Source organism: Tinamus guttatus, unplaced genomic scaffold (assembly GCF_059628265.1).
Source record: "Tinamus guttatus ecotype Peru unplaced genomic scaffold, ASM5962826v1 Tinamus_guttatus_pri_ptg000649l, whole genome shotgun sequence".
Lineage (NCBI taxonomy): Eukaryota > Metazoa > Chordata > Aves > Tinamiformes > Tinamidae > Tinamus > Tinamus guttatus.
In genome coordinates, this window is record NW_028289183.1 from 1442772 (window position 1) to 1457201 (window position 14430).

At 51.1% G+C, this 14430-nt stretch overlaps 2 protein-coding genes and 3 non-coding genes across 6 annotated transcripts; 2 read left to right on the forward strand and 3 right to left on the reverse strand.

The window, feature by feature from the left end:
• The first annotated feature begins 749 nt into the window (after positions 1–749).
• On the forward strand, positions 750–831 carry TRNAS-GCU (transfer RNA serine (anticodon GCU)). The gene has a single exon. It is a non-coding gene; the product is annotated as a tRNA-Ser (tRNA).
• A 665-nt stretch (positions 832–1496) lies between these two features.
• Positions 1497–1578, reverse strand: TRNAS-GCU (transfer RNA serine (anticodon GCU)). The gene has a single exon. It is a non-coding gene; the product is annotated as a tRNA-Ser (tRNA).
• Positions 1579–2311: 733 nt separating this feature from the next.
• On the forward strand, positions 2312–2383 carry TRNAQ-UUG (transfer RNA glutamine (anticodon UUG)). The gene has a single exon. It is a non-coding gene; the product is annotated as a tRNA-Gln (tRNA).
• Positions 2384–6295: 3912 nt separating this feature from the next.
• On the reverse strand, positions 6296–9745 carry CDK3 (cyclin dependent kinase 3). The gene is made up of 7 exons (XM_010216322.2): positions 9608–9745; positions 9361–9438; positions 9119–9239; positions 8460–8630; positions 7911–8012; positions 7041–7244; positions 6296–6571 (listed from the first exon to the last, which is right to left on the reverse strand). The coding sequence occupies exons 1-7, from the start codon at positions 9733–9735 to the stop codon at positions 6446–6448; spliced, it is 930 nt and encodes a 309-aa protein (XP_010214624.2). The 5' UTR covers positions 9736–9745; the 3' UTR covers positions 6296–6445.
• A 2347-nt stretch (positions 9746–12092) lies between these two features.
• On the reverse strand, positions 12093–14193 carry TEN1 (TEN1 subunit of CST complex). 2 transcript variants are annotated; one of them, XM_010216325.2, is made up of 4 exons: positions 14133–14193; positions 13591–13691; positions 13301–13458; positions 12093–12332 (listed from the first exon to the last, which is right to left on the reverse strand). In XM_010216325.2, the coding sequence occupies exons 2-4, from the start codon at positions 13674–13676 to the stop codon at positions 12196–12198; spliced, it is 381 nt and encodes a 126-aa protein (XP_010214627.2). In that variant the 5' UTR covers positions 13677–13691; positions 14133–14193; the 3' UTR covers positions 12093–12195. The 2 variants fall into 2 exon arrangements, with proteins under 2 accessions (XP_010214627.2, XP_088391973.1); XM_088535847.1 differs by having other exon boundaries at positions 13582–13691.
• Between the last annotated feature and the right edge of the window lie 237 nt (positions 14194–14430).

Sequence of the window (14430 nt, forward strand, 5' to 3'; positions counted from 1 at the left end):
CCTCTGGAACACTTTGCTTAAGATTCTATACTTCCTTTTTACTTTAATTTTCTCATTAAGATACTGAGTAGCATTGTAGTAATGTTTCATTCACCTCCCTCCTCAAAAGCTAACCAGCTCACTGTTAAAAGGAATTCTTCTATTGCAAAGCTTTTCTTGGACATTAACTTTTCTTTCATCTCCATGTAGCAAGAACATCTGCAGAAGATTTGGTGAAGAGTCAGATGACTGACACAGTACAGGAAAGCAGCCCCTGATTTTACTGTCTACGTACTATCCGAAAACAGTAAGGGCATGCTTATCCCATTTTGTCAATAATCTCTAGCTTCTTCACAGCCAGTAACTGTTCAAGCTTAGTGTAGCAGAGATAAAAAAAAAAAGTTGTAGCAGATAAAAGGGGCCCTTAGGTTAAACAGAATGCTTCCTGCCCAGGTGTTCAACTCATGCATTGAGCAGCTTCCCATCAGTGACACTTCCATGTGGTTCCGACTGCTCTCCACATCGTTTACAGTGTAAGTCCTTCATTAAATCTACTTTAACCTCTCACGTGCCATGAGTGTCCTTCCACTCCAGGATATGACTCTCCTTTTACTGCTTTGTGGTCATACCAAATATTTTATAACCATAGAGTCAAGGTGAATTTCAGAATGAGAGCTCTTTTGGAAAATGTTTAATGGCTTATGCATATCTTGAAAGCCCCAAATAAAGCATGAGTGATATCTGGAGTAGCAGTTACCATCCAGGCAGCTGACGAGGTGGCCGAGTGGTGAAGGCGATGGACTGCTAATCCATTGTGCTCTGCACGCATGGGTTCAAATCCCATCCTCGTCGGGGACCAGGAAGAGCCTTTTGGAGCAGAGGACCATTCTTTCCTTGCTTCTGACAAATCGCCATGGAGAGAAAGAGAGAGGTGGCAGGAGTGTCCAGGTCATAGGAGACTTAAGGCAGAGTGCGCTCCGATAGTCCTTTGCAGATCCAAGAACGTGTCTGCAGCTCCTTGTCATGCACAGAGAAAAGCACAGTAGTGAAAAGCTCTGAGTGATTTCCCAGAGTCAGGGGCCAATTCCCAGGCCTGGTAAATGTGGTCTGTGAGTTCAGCCCAGAGGATGTGTGAGCATCTTAGTGAGTTCAGATCTAAGATGTGCAAGCATCCTCTTTTCTCATACTCTTTCTGTCCCTTGGTCTCCTGCATACTTTCAGGAAGAATGTGCTCTTTCTGGCTACTACAAACCCCCAACAGATTACCTGAGCACTTCACTCAGGGAGCTGTCTTGAGCAGACTGACCAAGAACATGCTTCATGAAAGGCTTTGTGTTTGATGGGACTGTGCAAGCCTTGGAGGGGGGAGAGAGAGCCAAGGGGACACTCCCTTCCTGAGGAGGTGTCACCTGCTCTTCTGGTAGACAAGATTCTGACACTGGGCACTCATCAGAAGCAGAAAGCGCTTCTTGCTGTTCCTGCTCCAAAAGGCTCCTTCTGGGCTGGTCCCTGGTCTCCGACGAGGATGGGATTTGAACCCATGCGTGCAGAGCACAATGGATTAGCAGTCCATCGCCTTCACCACTCGGCCACCTCGTCAGCCTGCCGTGGTTGTAGCTGTGGCTGCTGCCACCACTGCCAGAACCACCTTGGCTAGATGTAGGACCTCCTGGCCATGCTGTCTCAGAGGGTCAGACACATTCTCCATGGAGTCATTCATGGCTGCTCATGAGGAATGGAGAATTTTCTTTCTTTTCAAGGACACTTTGGTCCTGATCACCTCTCCAGCGTGGCTCACAGAATCACACAGAAGCACAGAATGTCTGAGGTTGGAAGGGACCTCTAGAGATCATCTAGCCCATCAGTCTAGGGACACCTAGAGCAATGGCACAGGGTCCTATCCAGGCAGGTTTTGAAGATCTCCAAAGGAGTCCACAATCTCTCTGGGTAGCCTATTCCAGTGCTTTATCACCATCTTCCTCACATGGAGATGGAACTTCCTGTGTTCTCATTTATACCCATTACCCCTTGTCCTGTCACTGGCCATCACCAAGAAGAATTTGGTCCCATCTTCTTTACATTCTCTTCTCAGGTATTTACACATATCAGGTAAGTTCCCTTCTCATTCTTCTCTTCTCCAGGTTAAACAGGCCCAGCTCGCCTAGTCTTTACTCGTATGATCGTATGATAGATGCTCCAGTCCTTTAATCATCTTCACTGCTCCATGCTGGACCCTCTCTAGGCTGATCCTATCTCACAGCTCATTTGGCTATTCTTTCCCTTTCTTTCTGTCTGCTGTCCTGTAGCCAGGTGGCCCTACCAAAGAAAAAGTGGTTCTGTGGTGTAATGGGCAGCACTCTGGACTTTGAATCCAGTGATCTGAGTTCAAGTCTCAGCAGAACCTCAGGGGATGCTTTCCTTTTCTCCGGGAAATAAAACATTCAGAAGAGACAGGAAAACATCTCCCATCCTTTGTATGTAATACCTCCCATGCTAAACTTCACCTGGACTTCCCAGGAAAGCAAAACGTTTCCAATGAACTCCAAAATTCATACCTCACCAAGCTCTGCTCCTCTTGTCCTTCTGCGTTTTCAAAAGGGGTTGTCTTTCCATTCTGAAAGAATCTCAAGATTTGTGACACTGAGCACTAAGGATCCCACAGTCAAGCTGAAGTTCACACATCAGTCATTTACAGCACAAAGTAATCAAGAAAGTGTGAGCAGGAACCAAAATAGGATGCCAAAAGTAAGATCTAAGAGCTCTTCTACAGATTTTGGATAGCCATGTTATCAAATAGCAGTAAAGCCTGGTGCTGCATCCCTGAACATAGTGAAGAAATGAGAGAATGCAGATTGTTAATATGGAAAGAAATTAAGTATCTTAGTCCATAAATTTTAGTTCACCTTCTTGGAAGAGAACATGCCTAAACTTTGGAGCCATCCCTCAGGGCATGGCCATGATGTCCTAAAGAACCAAGCACGTAGCTCTCAGCTTGAAATGAGAGGCATGAGCCAGCATGTTGTTGTTTCCAGTCAGGATTTATTCTTATGCTCTCTCCCTGTGCTTTAGCTTATATTCTCCACTATATTCATAGTGTTCATATTCACCTTGGGAACTAAAGAGGGAAGAGTACACTCAGCTGCAAGAGGGGGTTGGTAGTTTTTGTCTTTTTCACCAGTGTGTGTTGGGGACTGAGAAGCAGCTCTGCGGAGAAGGACCTGGGATCCTGGTGGACAAGCTGACCTTGAGCTAGCAATGTACCCGTGTGGCCAAGAAGACCAATGGTATGCTGAGATGCATTAGGAAGATCTGTGCCAGTAGGTCAGTAGAGAAAATCCTTCCCTTCTACTCAGGCCTAGTTAGGTGGTATCTGGAGTACTGTATTCAGTTGCCCAGGAAAGGAGACATGGAGCTGTTGGAGTGAGTCTGACAAAGGGCAACTAAATTGATAAAAAGATGGAGCATCTCTCATTTGAGAAAAGGCTGAGAGCTGAGACTCTTCAGCCTGGAGAAGAGAAGCCTTGGGGCAGGAGGGGAATCTTACCACTGTGTTTAAACATCTGAAGGGAGGGTGTAAAGAGGATGGGAACAGACTCTTCTCAGTGGTGCCCAGCAACAGCATGAGAGGCAACGGGCATAAACTAAAACACAGGAAGGCCCATACGGCAACCTTGGCCCAAATCACACAGAGGCCCCTGGGGGCCACCCAAAGGCCCATGGGGTCCCCAGCCCCATACGAATGGAGGCCCCTGGGAGCTGCATGAAGGCCCATAGGGCGCCCCAGTCCCGCATGCAAGGAGGCCCCAGGTGGGGCATGAAGGCCTGTACGGTCCCCATGGCACCATGCACACGGAGGCACCATGAAGGCTCACACTGAGCCCCTTTCTCGTGCGCACAGAGGGCCCGGGTGGCCAAACCAAGGCACGTATGGCCTCGCTGGCCCCATGGGCACGGAGGCCCCAAAGGGCCGCACAAAGACGCATAGGATCCCCCCAGCCCCATGCACACTTAGCCCCCAGCAGGACACACGAAGGCCCATACGGCTGCCCCATCCCCATGCGCATGGAGATCCCGAGGTATCACACGAAGGCTTGTAGGGCCTCCCTGCATCCGGGAGCAGGGAGGCCCCAGGGAGCCGCACAAAGCCCCACAGAGCACCCCCGGGCCCTGTGCACAGGCCCTGCGGGGCCCTCACAAAGGCAGCCTGGCTTTGTGGGATGAGCAAAATTATTTTCTATTCACATGAGCTGTTCTCCCCTCTCTCCTAAGGGCTTTTAGCTGATACTGCCTGGGAAAGCCACCATAGCCCAAACTATCAGCAGCAGAGGTTTTTTCTCATTCCTTCCTCCATCAGGACTGGGGCCTGGCCCTGTATTTTCATATAGTTTGGCTGGGATTTGCTGTCTGGTCTCCAAAAAAAAAGTTGTTCACCCACCAGCAAGCTCAGCATGGTCATATAGGTCTCATTACCTTCCTATCAGGGGATGGTGCTCCAAGCTAAAGATGTGGAGCCAAGCTATGAGAAAAACCAAGCTTCCCATTCTATATCTGTCCAGCCTTTATAGCCCTGCAGCTCTCAGCAGGTTGCCAGGGTTAGCCCATAGGGTCATGCAGGAATCAGCCCTGCCCTGCTCTGGCTTTTCTTCCTGGAACCAGCTGATAGTAATGAGCATCTATCAGCACTGGGGCTGTCCCTTTTTCTGCTTCTTGGCCCTGCAGGATACATGAGGTTGCCTCCAGCCTTTCCCTGCCTGGACACCATGGGACAGAGCTGCAGGATTGCCATGGTCATTACTCCCCTTGACAGCAAGGTAAAGCTGCACTCATTTTTTAAAGTAATAGAATAGTCACAGGGTGACTCTTTTCCTGAAGTGCTGCTTAAATAGGTTTGGAGAACACTGTGAAAGTAAGGGACTGGTGATTCTGGTAATTAGGCAGGCAGTTAATCACATTGGATAATGTGTTCCCTGGCTGCAGGAGAGCAGTAACTGGTGTTTACCCAGAGCTGTGCACAGGCATTCGGAGGCAATTTGCTGGCTGAGCAGACTGGCTGCCTGAGAGGCTGTGTTGCCTCTTGCTTCCGCAGAGCTTGGCTGCAAGCAAGAAGGTCACAGGCTGAGAGGGGCTTTTGCAGGCTTTTCCCTCTTCTGTGCAAATTCTCTAGTGTTCGAGAGGTGGGGAGGGAATCTTGTGCTACAACCTTTCCTGGCTGAGATGTTCTGGGGCCTCTCTCCTTTACCACATCCTTTATCTGCCATTAAATCCTAGGGATGTGTCAGATTTGAGCTGTTGGGTTCTGCTGAAATCAGCTCCTAGGCTCACAGTTATTAGGAGGGCGCAGGCCTGCACATACATGAACACCAGGAGTTCAGAGGTGTCATTTCCCTAAGTTAATATCCTGACTTTACATGTTTAAATAAGTGGAGCATAACCCTGAGCTGACTTGGGACAATCTCTAAAGAAACTATATCTTATCATACCAAGAGAGCACTGGGCTGCAGAACCATTGGGCCCTCATCTCAGAGCAGAGGGTACCTCTCAGCAGCTGCATTTGGGCTGGAAAGGACAAAAGGACAAGTGCAGGAGGTGATGAAGGCAGAGGAGTTCTGGGACAGGAATGGACCACCCAGACTGTCTTGCATTGCCCTTCAAATGTGCCAAGCCAAACAACACCAAGCTTTCTCAACAAACGACAAGCCTTTATTTTGTATTTTTTTCCTATACTGGAAGGGGAAAAAATGCATATGTCAAAACTACATCAAAAGTTAGTGATAATTCTGCAAGCATTTGAACAGCAAAAACATGTGCAAGCCAATAAAGCAAAGGAAATGAGATTATATCTGGACCGATGATGGAAAACCAGTGTTTCCACAAGTTTTCAATTGGTGCTTTATGCTAACTGGATCTTTTGGCTTCTCAGTCCTAGCTAAGGCGCAAATTAAGATACTACAGCTTGTCTTCAGCTTGTGAGAAAGCAGAACATCAAACAACTTGTCTGAGGCTGGCAACCCTCCTCATTGTCAACAATAGCAGTTGGCTGAACAGAGAAGCACTCCCATACCCGTGGAGTGGAGCTCCAGCACGCCCTGGTGTCAGGAGCTGCCACTGACAGATCTGCCACAGGGCCTGGGGATGCTACAGAGAAATAACTATACATCACCTTAATTCACTGGCTAATTGAAAGGAAAGTTGCTCTCCCCTGTCATTTCCAGCTTGGCATTTTATGCAGACAAATTATATTCTATCCCCCATTTGGACAGGCTCCCTTCAAAACTCTCTGCTGGCCACAGCCTAGACAAACTTCCTCCCAGCAACAGGCTGAGAGTTTCTAAATACAGGGATGTTCCCTTTCGGGCTTCTCAGGAGAAGTGAGGTCCTAGGTCCCAGAGGGTCCCCTGCAAAGTGCACCCAAACAAATCTGCACCGCTACTCTGCAGAGTAAGTGCAAGGACAGACCTGTGTATTCTCATCTGCAGTGTCTCTGTAGGGCACATTGCTCTTCAGCATCCTGGGGGCTTTTCCAGAAGAAATATTGGTGATTGAGGGCTGCCTTGGCTGAGATGCGTCTGTTGGGGTCATACAGTAGCAATTGCTGCCAAGAGAAAAACCCAAGCGATTTAGCATTCTAAAAGTCGAATGCTGGATTGCACCTAGGCCCTGTCCTGCTGTATGTAACACTGAGAGAACTGAGGGAGTAGTTCTGCTGGACATGTGTGTGACTGTACCCCAGAGGATGGAATTTTGTGGATGGTCGTTTTGCTGAGGCTTGGTTATCATGGCAATGCACCTCATTCAGGCTGTTACACAGGCTGGAGATCTAAGCTGGGAATAGCTGTGTCTGCTCTTGTGTCACAGACCTCTGCATCCCTGCCTTATGCTTTTTCAGACAGCAGACCACCCATTAAAACTTTCCAATGAAAAGATTAAACCAAAGAGCCCGTGGCTTAAGGATCAAGAGGAACCCACAGGCCTAGACGGATCAGCTCCAAACATCCCTGTTGCCTGCTCAGCTTGAAAAGGTCCTCCCTGCCTGCAAGCCTTGTCCTGAACCCCTTGCTCACCATCAGTAAGTCTCGGCCATCCCGATCTAAGTTGGGAACAATTTCCTTCATCTCCTTCCTTGTCCAGCGGGGAAAGTCTCCCTTGTAGTCAGGCAGCTGGGTCACCCCAGGCCAGGTTGCCTCAGTGGGAGTACCCAGGGTGCGGAAGATCCGGAAGAGCTGATCAATCTCGGAGTCCCCTGGAAAGAGGGCTTTCCTGGTCACCTAGGGCAAAGGACAGCTAGTTTCCACCTTTGCATCAGCTTTGGGCTCTAGTTCCCTTTAGGCTGTCTATTCCAGATGGTCTTTTATCCTTCTTCTGTCCCTAATCTCCTTGCAGTGGCTCTTGCAGGCTATCCCCCTCGCTTATATATTCTCCCGGGCTCTGCTGATCTGCAGATTGGGGATTTTGGTAAGTAGAAACACTCTTATCATGCTGCTAGGACAAGAAGAGCTATTGAAAGCAGAGTATGGGCTCCTGGGATACCAGCAGCTCGGAGCAGTAGCTGTGCTATGAAGTGCCAGTTCTCTGCAGTCCACTTGGGGGCAGCAGTGGTGGCAGATCCCTTTGAAAGCCATCAAAATGTCATAGCCAGAAGACTGATAATTACCCAACTTGCAAGGAGTGGCCTGACACTGCAGCCAACCCAAAACTGCAGCTGGATTTCAGATGCTCTTACACCTTCTGCCAAGTCCCTGCTGGTGATTGATAGACTTCTCTCTGAGTTAAGGATCAGTTAACCCTCAAGTGATATTTCCTGTGATACGGTTGTCTTATCTGTGATCACACTTATCTGTGATACACTGTCTCGGGTTCTTTCCCTTCTTCCACACTCTCCATTGCACTTGCATCCTCCCAGCTCATTGAAGAGACCATAAAAAGCATCTTACCATCTCTGCAAAGATGCAGCCGATGCTCCAGATATCCACAGCTGTTGAATAGTATTTGCATCCCAGCAAGATTTCAGGGGCTCGGTACCACAAGGTGACCACCTGAGAAAGAAGATACAAATGAGACTGGTGTAGTTTCTCTGTCTGAACCTAGAGACATGAGGGCTCTCTTAGCTGTGTCCCTGTGTCCGGCACTATTCTTCTTTCACAGCATCATTCCAACCTTAAGACACCAACTGCAGTGACTAAACAAATCAGAGCAAATCTCAATCAAGAGACACCTTGGCAACAACAACAAGATGGGAATTAACATATCACCCTTCAACAGGACACCCTGGAATAAATAATCCCTCTTCAGAAAAGGTGGGGACCCAGCGTGTAGGTGGGCTGCGGTAGAAGCAGAGCCAGCCCACATCGTGTGGGCATTAAGTAAGCCCTTAGCTGCAGGCTGGGGTAAGGGCCTGTGTCTGGGCACAGCTGTGCCTCAGCTCTGGGTTGGTCACTGGTGATACATAGATTGTACATCCTGCTTTCAGGGGACTACAGTACCTCGTGAGTGTATGTGCGCAAAGGGACTCCAAAAGCTCTTGCTAGTCCAAAATCAGCTAGCTTAATGGCTCCTGCTTCATTAATGAGCAAATTCTGTGGCTTCAAGTCTCTGTGGATGACTCTGTGTGAGTGGCAGAAGCTCACACCTTGCAGCAGCTGGAAAAGGTAGTTCTGGGGAGAAAAGATATTTCAGATAAGGCTGCAATAAAACTACATGGAGGCTTGGATCATGTGAATCTACGCTCTGCACCATTTACAGACCCATGTGGGAAATAGGGTCTTGCTCTAATGTAGCACGAAGCTTATGAGGCAATATTCAGATATGCACAAACTGCTCGCCCTCTACCCTGGAGCAAGACTGCAGTCCAAGCAGAGACAGCCCCTTCTACCCCTCCGTCGCTCGGCAGGACATGCCTCAGCTAGTCTCGTATCAGCACTTTGTGCTGCAGCAAGCCAGGACAGAGAGCCTGGAAGCACCCAGGAAAAAAATGCATGGAGAAGTTGTGCGAAGAAGCTTTCCCAGATATATGTTTGGGATCTGAGGGTCTGGATGCATTTGGCCAAGGATGGATCTCCTCCTAATGCAGCTTTGTGCTGCCTCTGCCCAGCAAGGACACACAGTTCTTCCCTGGCCTGCAAGAGCAACTTCCATCCAGTACCTTGACCAAGGTTAGGGGAAGCTCTCCAGTCTGGGATGAGTCCATATACTTCTTCAGGTCCTGATTCAGGTACTCAAACACCAGGTACAGTTTCTTCTGGCTGTGCACGACATCCAGGAGCCTGCGGGGGAGATGCAGACGCTTCCTTGATGGTGGTAACCCATGGTAGCTGGGGTGCCGCCATCTCACAGGTCCTCACCCACGTGAGCCAAGCCAAAATGGTGCCATACTCTCCCCCTTACCTTACAATATTGGGGTGCTTGAGCTCCTTCAGCAGCGAGATCTCACGGATAGCAGTGCTGGGGACGCCCTCGGTCTCCCTGTGTCGGAAGTGAACGGTGGGACATGCGCAAGGGCCAAGGTGAAACCAGGGGCCGGGCGGTGGGACAGGCCCCTCCCGCCATGGCTGCCTGCCCCAGCAGCGCCCGGCAAGGCCTGTGCGGCCCTTGCTCCTTGCGGCCGCCCCGTTGTGGCGTTGTCCCCACTCACGAGTCCAGGCGGATCTTCTTGAGGGCCACCAGCTGCCCCGTGCGCTTGTTGCGGGCCTTGTAGACGACGCCGTAGGTGCCCTCGCCGATCTTCTCCACCTTCTGGAAGGCCTCCTGGAAGGCGTCCATTGCGCTGCCACTCGGCCTCGTAGCGAGGTGAGGGCAGAAAGGCCGGCTTTTGAGGGAAAAATAAACCCCGAAAAACAAACAGATGAGAGGGCCTCAGCAGCTGTCTGTCCTGGTCCCCTCCCCAGCTCAAGCACCTGTCCCTTGGCCTGAAGAAACTGCTCCCACCATAAAACAAATCCCAGAGTCAGGATGGGGGCAGCAGGTCCAGCTTGCCACGGTGGCCCTCAAGCTGCCCTCTTTCATCCCCTGGAGCCACTGTCCCCTCACCCTCCCTGGGCTTCTGAGCCCCCTGCAGCAGATGTGGCCCCTCTGCTCCATCATCCCCAAACTCCTCAGTTGCCTTTGGACTGCGACTGTCTCTGAGCAAAATATCCTTCAGGAAACGCTGCTATTTTGACCCCTTGCGCTGGTGGGGCTGGTGATCTGTCCCCGCTGCCTGCCTGGGCACCCTCGAGGCAAGGCGATGCCTCCCCAGGGTCCCGCTGCTGCCCTGGGTGCCACGCACTGTTCCTCCTGCCCTGGCTCCTCCACCCTAAACCCTATGGGAAAGGGGAGCTGGATGCTGCAGGGTCAAAGGGATGTCTAGCTGCAGGGGAAGGGGTCAGAGCTAGAAAAGCAAAACTCCCAGGGCAAAAATTGCAGCATGCCCTGAGCTGTTTGCTGGCAAGCACGGCTGCAGGATGTCCTAGCAAAGGGCTTGTAAACTGAAGTCGAGCAAAAGGACCACGGGTGAGTGCAGAGGGCAGGGAGCCAAGGACAGAGCTGCAGCTCTGTTTGGGCAGTGCCCAGTGCAAAGGGGATGTGGTGGGTTCCCTGATGCAGGTTTGGGATCAAGACGTGCCACAGAAAAATGTCCTTTTTTTTTTTTTTTAATTGATCTTGCGCAATTGTCGCTTGAATGTCAGTGCCCTTTGGTCACACTTTCGGAAGATGTCCTTGACGGGGGGGATTAATCATTGACTTGCCAGGCAGTGAAAGAAAAGGTTGAAAATAAGCATGAGTTGAAAATAAGCATCATGCAACAGCAGAATGATGGGGCCTGGGTCTGTCTTTTGCAGGAAGTGGGGTGCTGCACATCCCCATGGACAGGCAGGGCAACATGTGGCTCCTCTCTGTGCTTGTAGCATGACCCAAGAGGGGTTGATGCTGAGCCAGCAGCCTTCCCTAAGCGCTTCTGATTTTGTTCTCCTCTACCCAGGCATTTTTTTTCATGACCCTCGTAGGAACTTGGGATCTTGGATATTTCCAGCTCCAGGAAAAGGGATCTAACCTAACCATTTAAAATTTAAGGGAAGGTAGGAAGGCAGGAGAACAGACAGGAGAGGAGGTCTATGGATAAAACACACGACAAGCATCATCTCTTGCAAAAGCAGATTACAATCCTGCTTCCGGAGATGCAGCTTTAGACTTAAGACTGCACCGTGTGCTGCGAGATAGGGCTCTTGGCGACTGTATGAGGGAGAAATGTAAAGTTAAATGATGACTAAAAATTACAGCAAGTGCAGTAATGACTGAGCAATCTCAGGATCTTCAATCAAGTTGGTAGTATGGGACTCTGCCAATATCTGCTGCATTTTAATCTGCTTCTACATAGTGGATAGTTTCACTGCCTGCTTTCTGAACACTTAACCAGGGAGTGTGAGTAAACAGAAAAGGTGACTGAACCCACCTCAGGCCCAACTCCTTCCAGGTTCAGGGACTCCTAGAAGTAAAATAGGTATGGCTTATTTTTATAGCATTTTATTCCCATCTCACCTTAGTAAATCCCTATTTATTTATTTATATATTTTGACAATTTAATTCAGTTGGGTGAACCTGGCAGCTTCCTCTCAAACAGGATGTTTTGCTCTGATGTAACACCACCTCCTCTTCTCAGAACTCCTTAAGTGCCCAGCACTTCTGTACACACCCAGTCTTTAGGAGGAAGAGTGCACTGCCTTACATTCACTTACATCATCCACGGTGCGAGGCCTAGTGCGTTTGTCTGAGCAGCAAAGAGGGTTTTAATCATTTCGGATACATGTCTGCTCTGCCAAGAAAGCTCCCGGGCAGCAACAGAGTCACTAACTCCTGCCCCGTGGACGTGCGGCCACGTCAGGCAAAGAACTTTACTCCAGTGCCCTTTCCCTCCTATCTGGGGATTGGTCCATGCCCTGGTACACTTTGGAGTGGGGGCATAATGTTTAGCTACATATTTACAGACATTTCCTTTTCCTGGCTCCTCCAACTCTTGCACTACGAAAGCACTGGCATAACTCAAGCGCTCCCTTAATCTTTTATCCAATAAACTACCACCCTTTCCAGAGCTCTTTTTGGTGACCACATGTGGCGCACCTCCATGGGCAGCTATGTCCTGATTCACAGTGTTTAACAAAGATTTATTGGAAGTATCCGCGCTCCTGGGAAAGGCTGGAGTGCTGATGCCTTCCCCAGCAAAGGGATGGGTGCTGCGAGGTGCCCTCAGGACATGCCGGTTCCCACACGCTGCTGCCTCTCCTGGAGGTATTTTCTCTGCTCCTGGACAGCTTGTTCCAGCAAGGGCAGGTTCATCCCCTCCACGCAGGTCAATATTCGGGCCTTCACCACAGGACCCTCACCTGGGGATGTGAACAGGTAGGTTTTGTAGGAAAGGAAACAGATGCAGCAGCAACCAGGAGAGCAGAGGTTCCCTCTGGCAGCACCGAGGAGGCTCGGGGCTACCTGCAGGCACCAGCTCAGACCTGCCCTGCGTGCTCAATCGGTGGCATGAGCCACGCACCAGGGGCCAAACCTTGGTGACAGAGCTGGTGTCTCAGCTGGTTCTCCTTCCTTGTCTGCAAAACAGGGCCAGCTCACTCATGGGCCAAGGTGGCCAAAATCACCTGCCTTTCCAAAGGAATTTGGCGGCTAGGCAGGTGATTCAGCAGCCACCATGTGAGCATGGCTTCCTGTGGTGACCGAGACCTTCAGCAGCCCCAGCATGACTGCTTGTTATCAGGGTGGCCGAGGTGATGCCAGGGTTTGCTTCACCCTGCTGCAGCGCAGCCTTGACCTGCTCCCGGCGTGAACCGCCATAGAGCCAAGAAACGCTCAGGGCAGCCCTGGACAGGCCAGTGTGGGGCCTGGCGTGAGGGCACGCGCCTGCATTCCTCTCGCTCCGGCCTGGGGCTGTAATTAGCACCCCGTGAGCATCCGAGGACCAGCAGAACTGGCTTGCTATGAGGTGCTGCTGCAGTCAGAGGGGTTGGAGCAAAGCGATGGGGTCTAGTGGCAGTAAAGCACAGTACCAGGTTCATGAGCTCAGCCACGGTGCCAGGCACTCCTCACTTTTAACGAAAATCCCCAGGTTGTCCCCAAGGTAAGTGTAAGGTGGCTCATATAATGCTTTATCATCAGTGGGGAGAGAGGGGCTGCTCCTGCCCTGCATCACCCTCGCCTGTGGCTGCAGCAGCCATGGACCGTGCCTTATCCCACGGCTGTTTTGGGTGGAAAGGGAGACTCCACAGCAGTGCTCACTGGTCCAAGCCACCTTTCCTCAGGCAGCCAGGCAATTCCAAGCTTGGCTAAAAGCAGAGCCAACGTTTACCTTCCCTGTGCTCGGCCTCCCCCAGAACCATGTAGAGAGAGCCCAGCTGGGCTTGGAAGGGCTCCACGAAGCTGGTGTCGACGCACACCCGGTGCTGGGCCGTGCGGTGCCAAGTGGTGAGAACGGCTTCAGAGCGGGCCAGGTCGTAGCTGCTTAACCTGGGAGAGGTGGGTTTGGATGCTCCACACTGCAGGCACAGCGGAGCTGCAGTGATCACAAATGAAGCAGGGAAGGGACCAGCCAGCAAAGGGGTGGCCTGGCAGCTGGGGAGGCTGTGTTACCATTCCCACCTGCCAAATGTCCTCAGTGCCTCTCCGTCTGCGACTGAGCCGTTGATCTCCCATGGGAAGTAATAGACAGCAGCATTTGGCAACATCTTGCTGAACCAGTGCTGAGAAGGCAAAAGAGAGGAGTTCCCCACCATGTTTCCATGCTCTAATCCCCATCTTTCTCTCTGATTTCTTGGCCCAGTGAGGCCACCCAAGTCTGCGTGCGCCAGCTCTGGGGAATGGGGCAAGTGAAGCCACCGCAGCAGCTCCCAGTGTGGCTTAGGCAGCAGCAAGGCCAAACGGGCCTGCAACCAGTGTGGTGCCCCTCGGCCACCCAATGCATTGCTCAGAGGGGAGGCAGCCCTGCAAAAGTCCTCCCGCCATCTCACTGCCATGGAGGCTACCGAAACCAGGGCAATCCCAGCTCAGCCCCGTGTGCATGCAGGAAACCGGGACACTCGCTTCCCTGTTGCCCCATCCAAGGCTTTGCCCGGTTGTGAAAGGCAGCTGGCACGGTGCCATCCCGCTGTGCCCAGGCTCTGTGCACGCTGCACCAGCCTCACCTGCGTCTTCAGCTCTGCACCTCTGCAGCAGGCTCACACGTGCTGGGCATCACTCAGGTTTGCACAGCTGTGCTGTGCAACAAGTCAGGGATCTGCCAGGAATGCAAGATGTTAAATGCCCATTTAATGCACTTTCTCACATATATACCCAAGCCCAAACACATATTTAAAGCCCGCACAACCCCACATGCAGCATGCTATGCACATGTTAAGTGCAGGCCTGGCCTCAAACACAGCACGCTCCATGCACTATTTGGTGTGCTCCTCTATTACACCCCCAGCCCCACATGCAGCACAT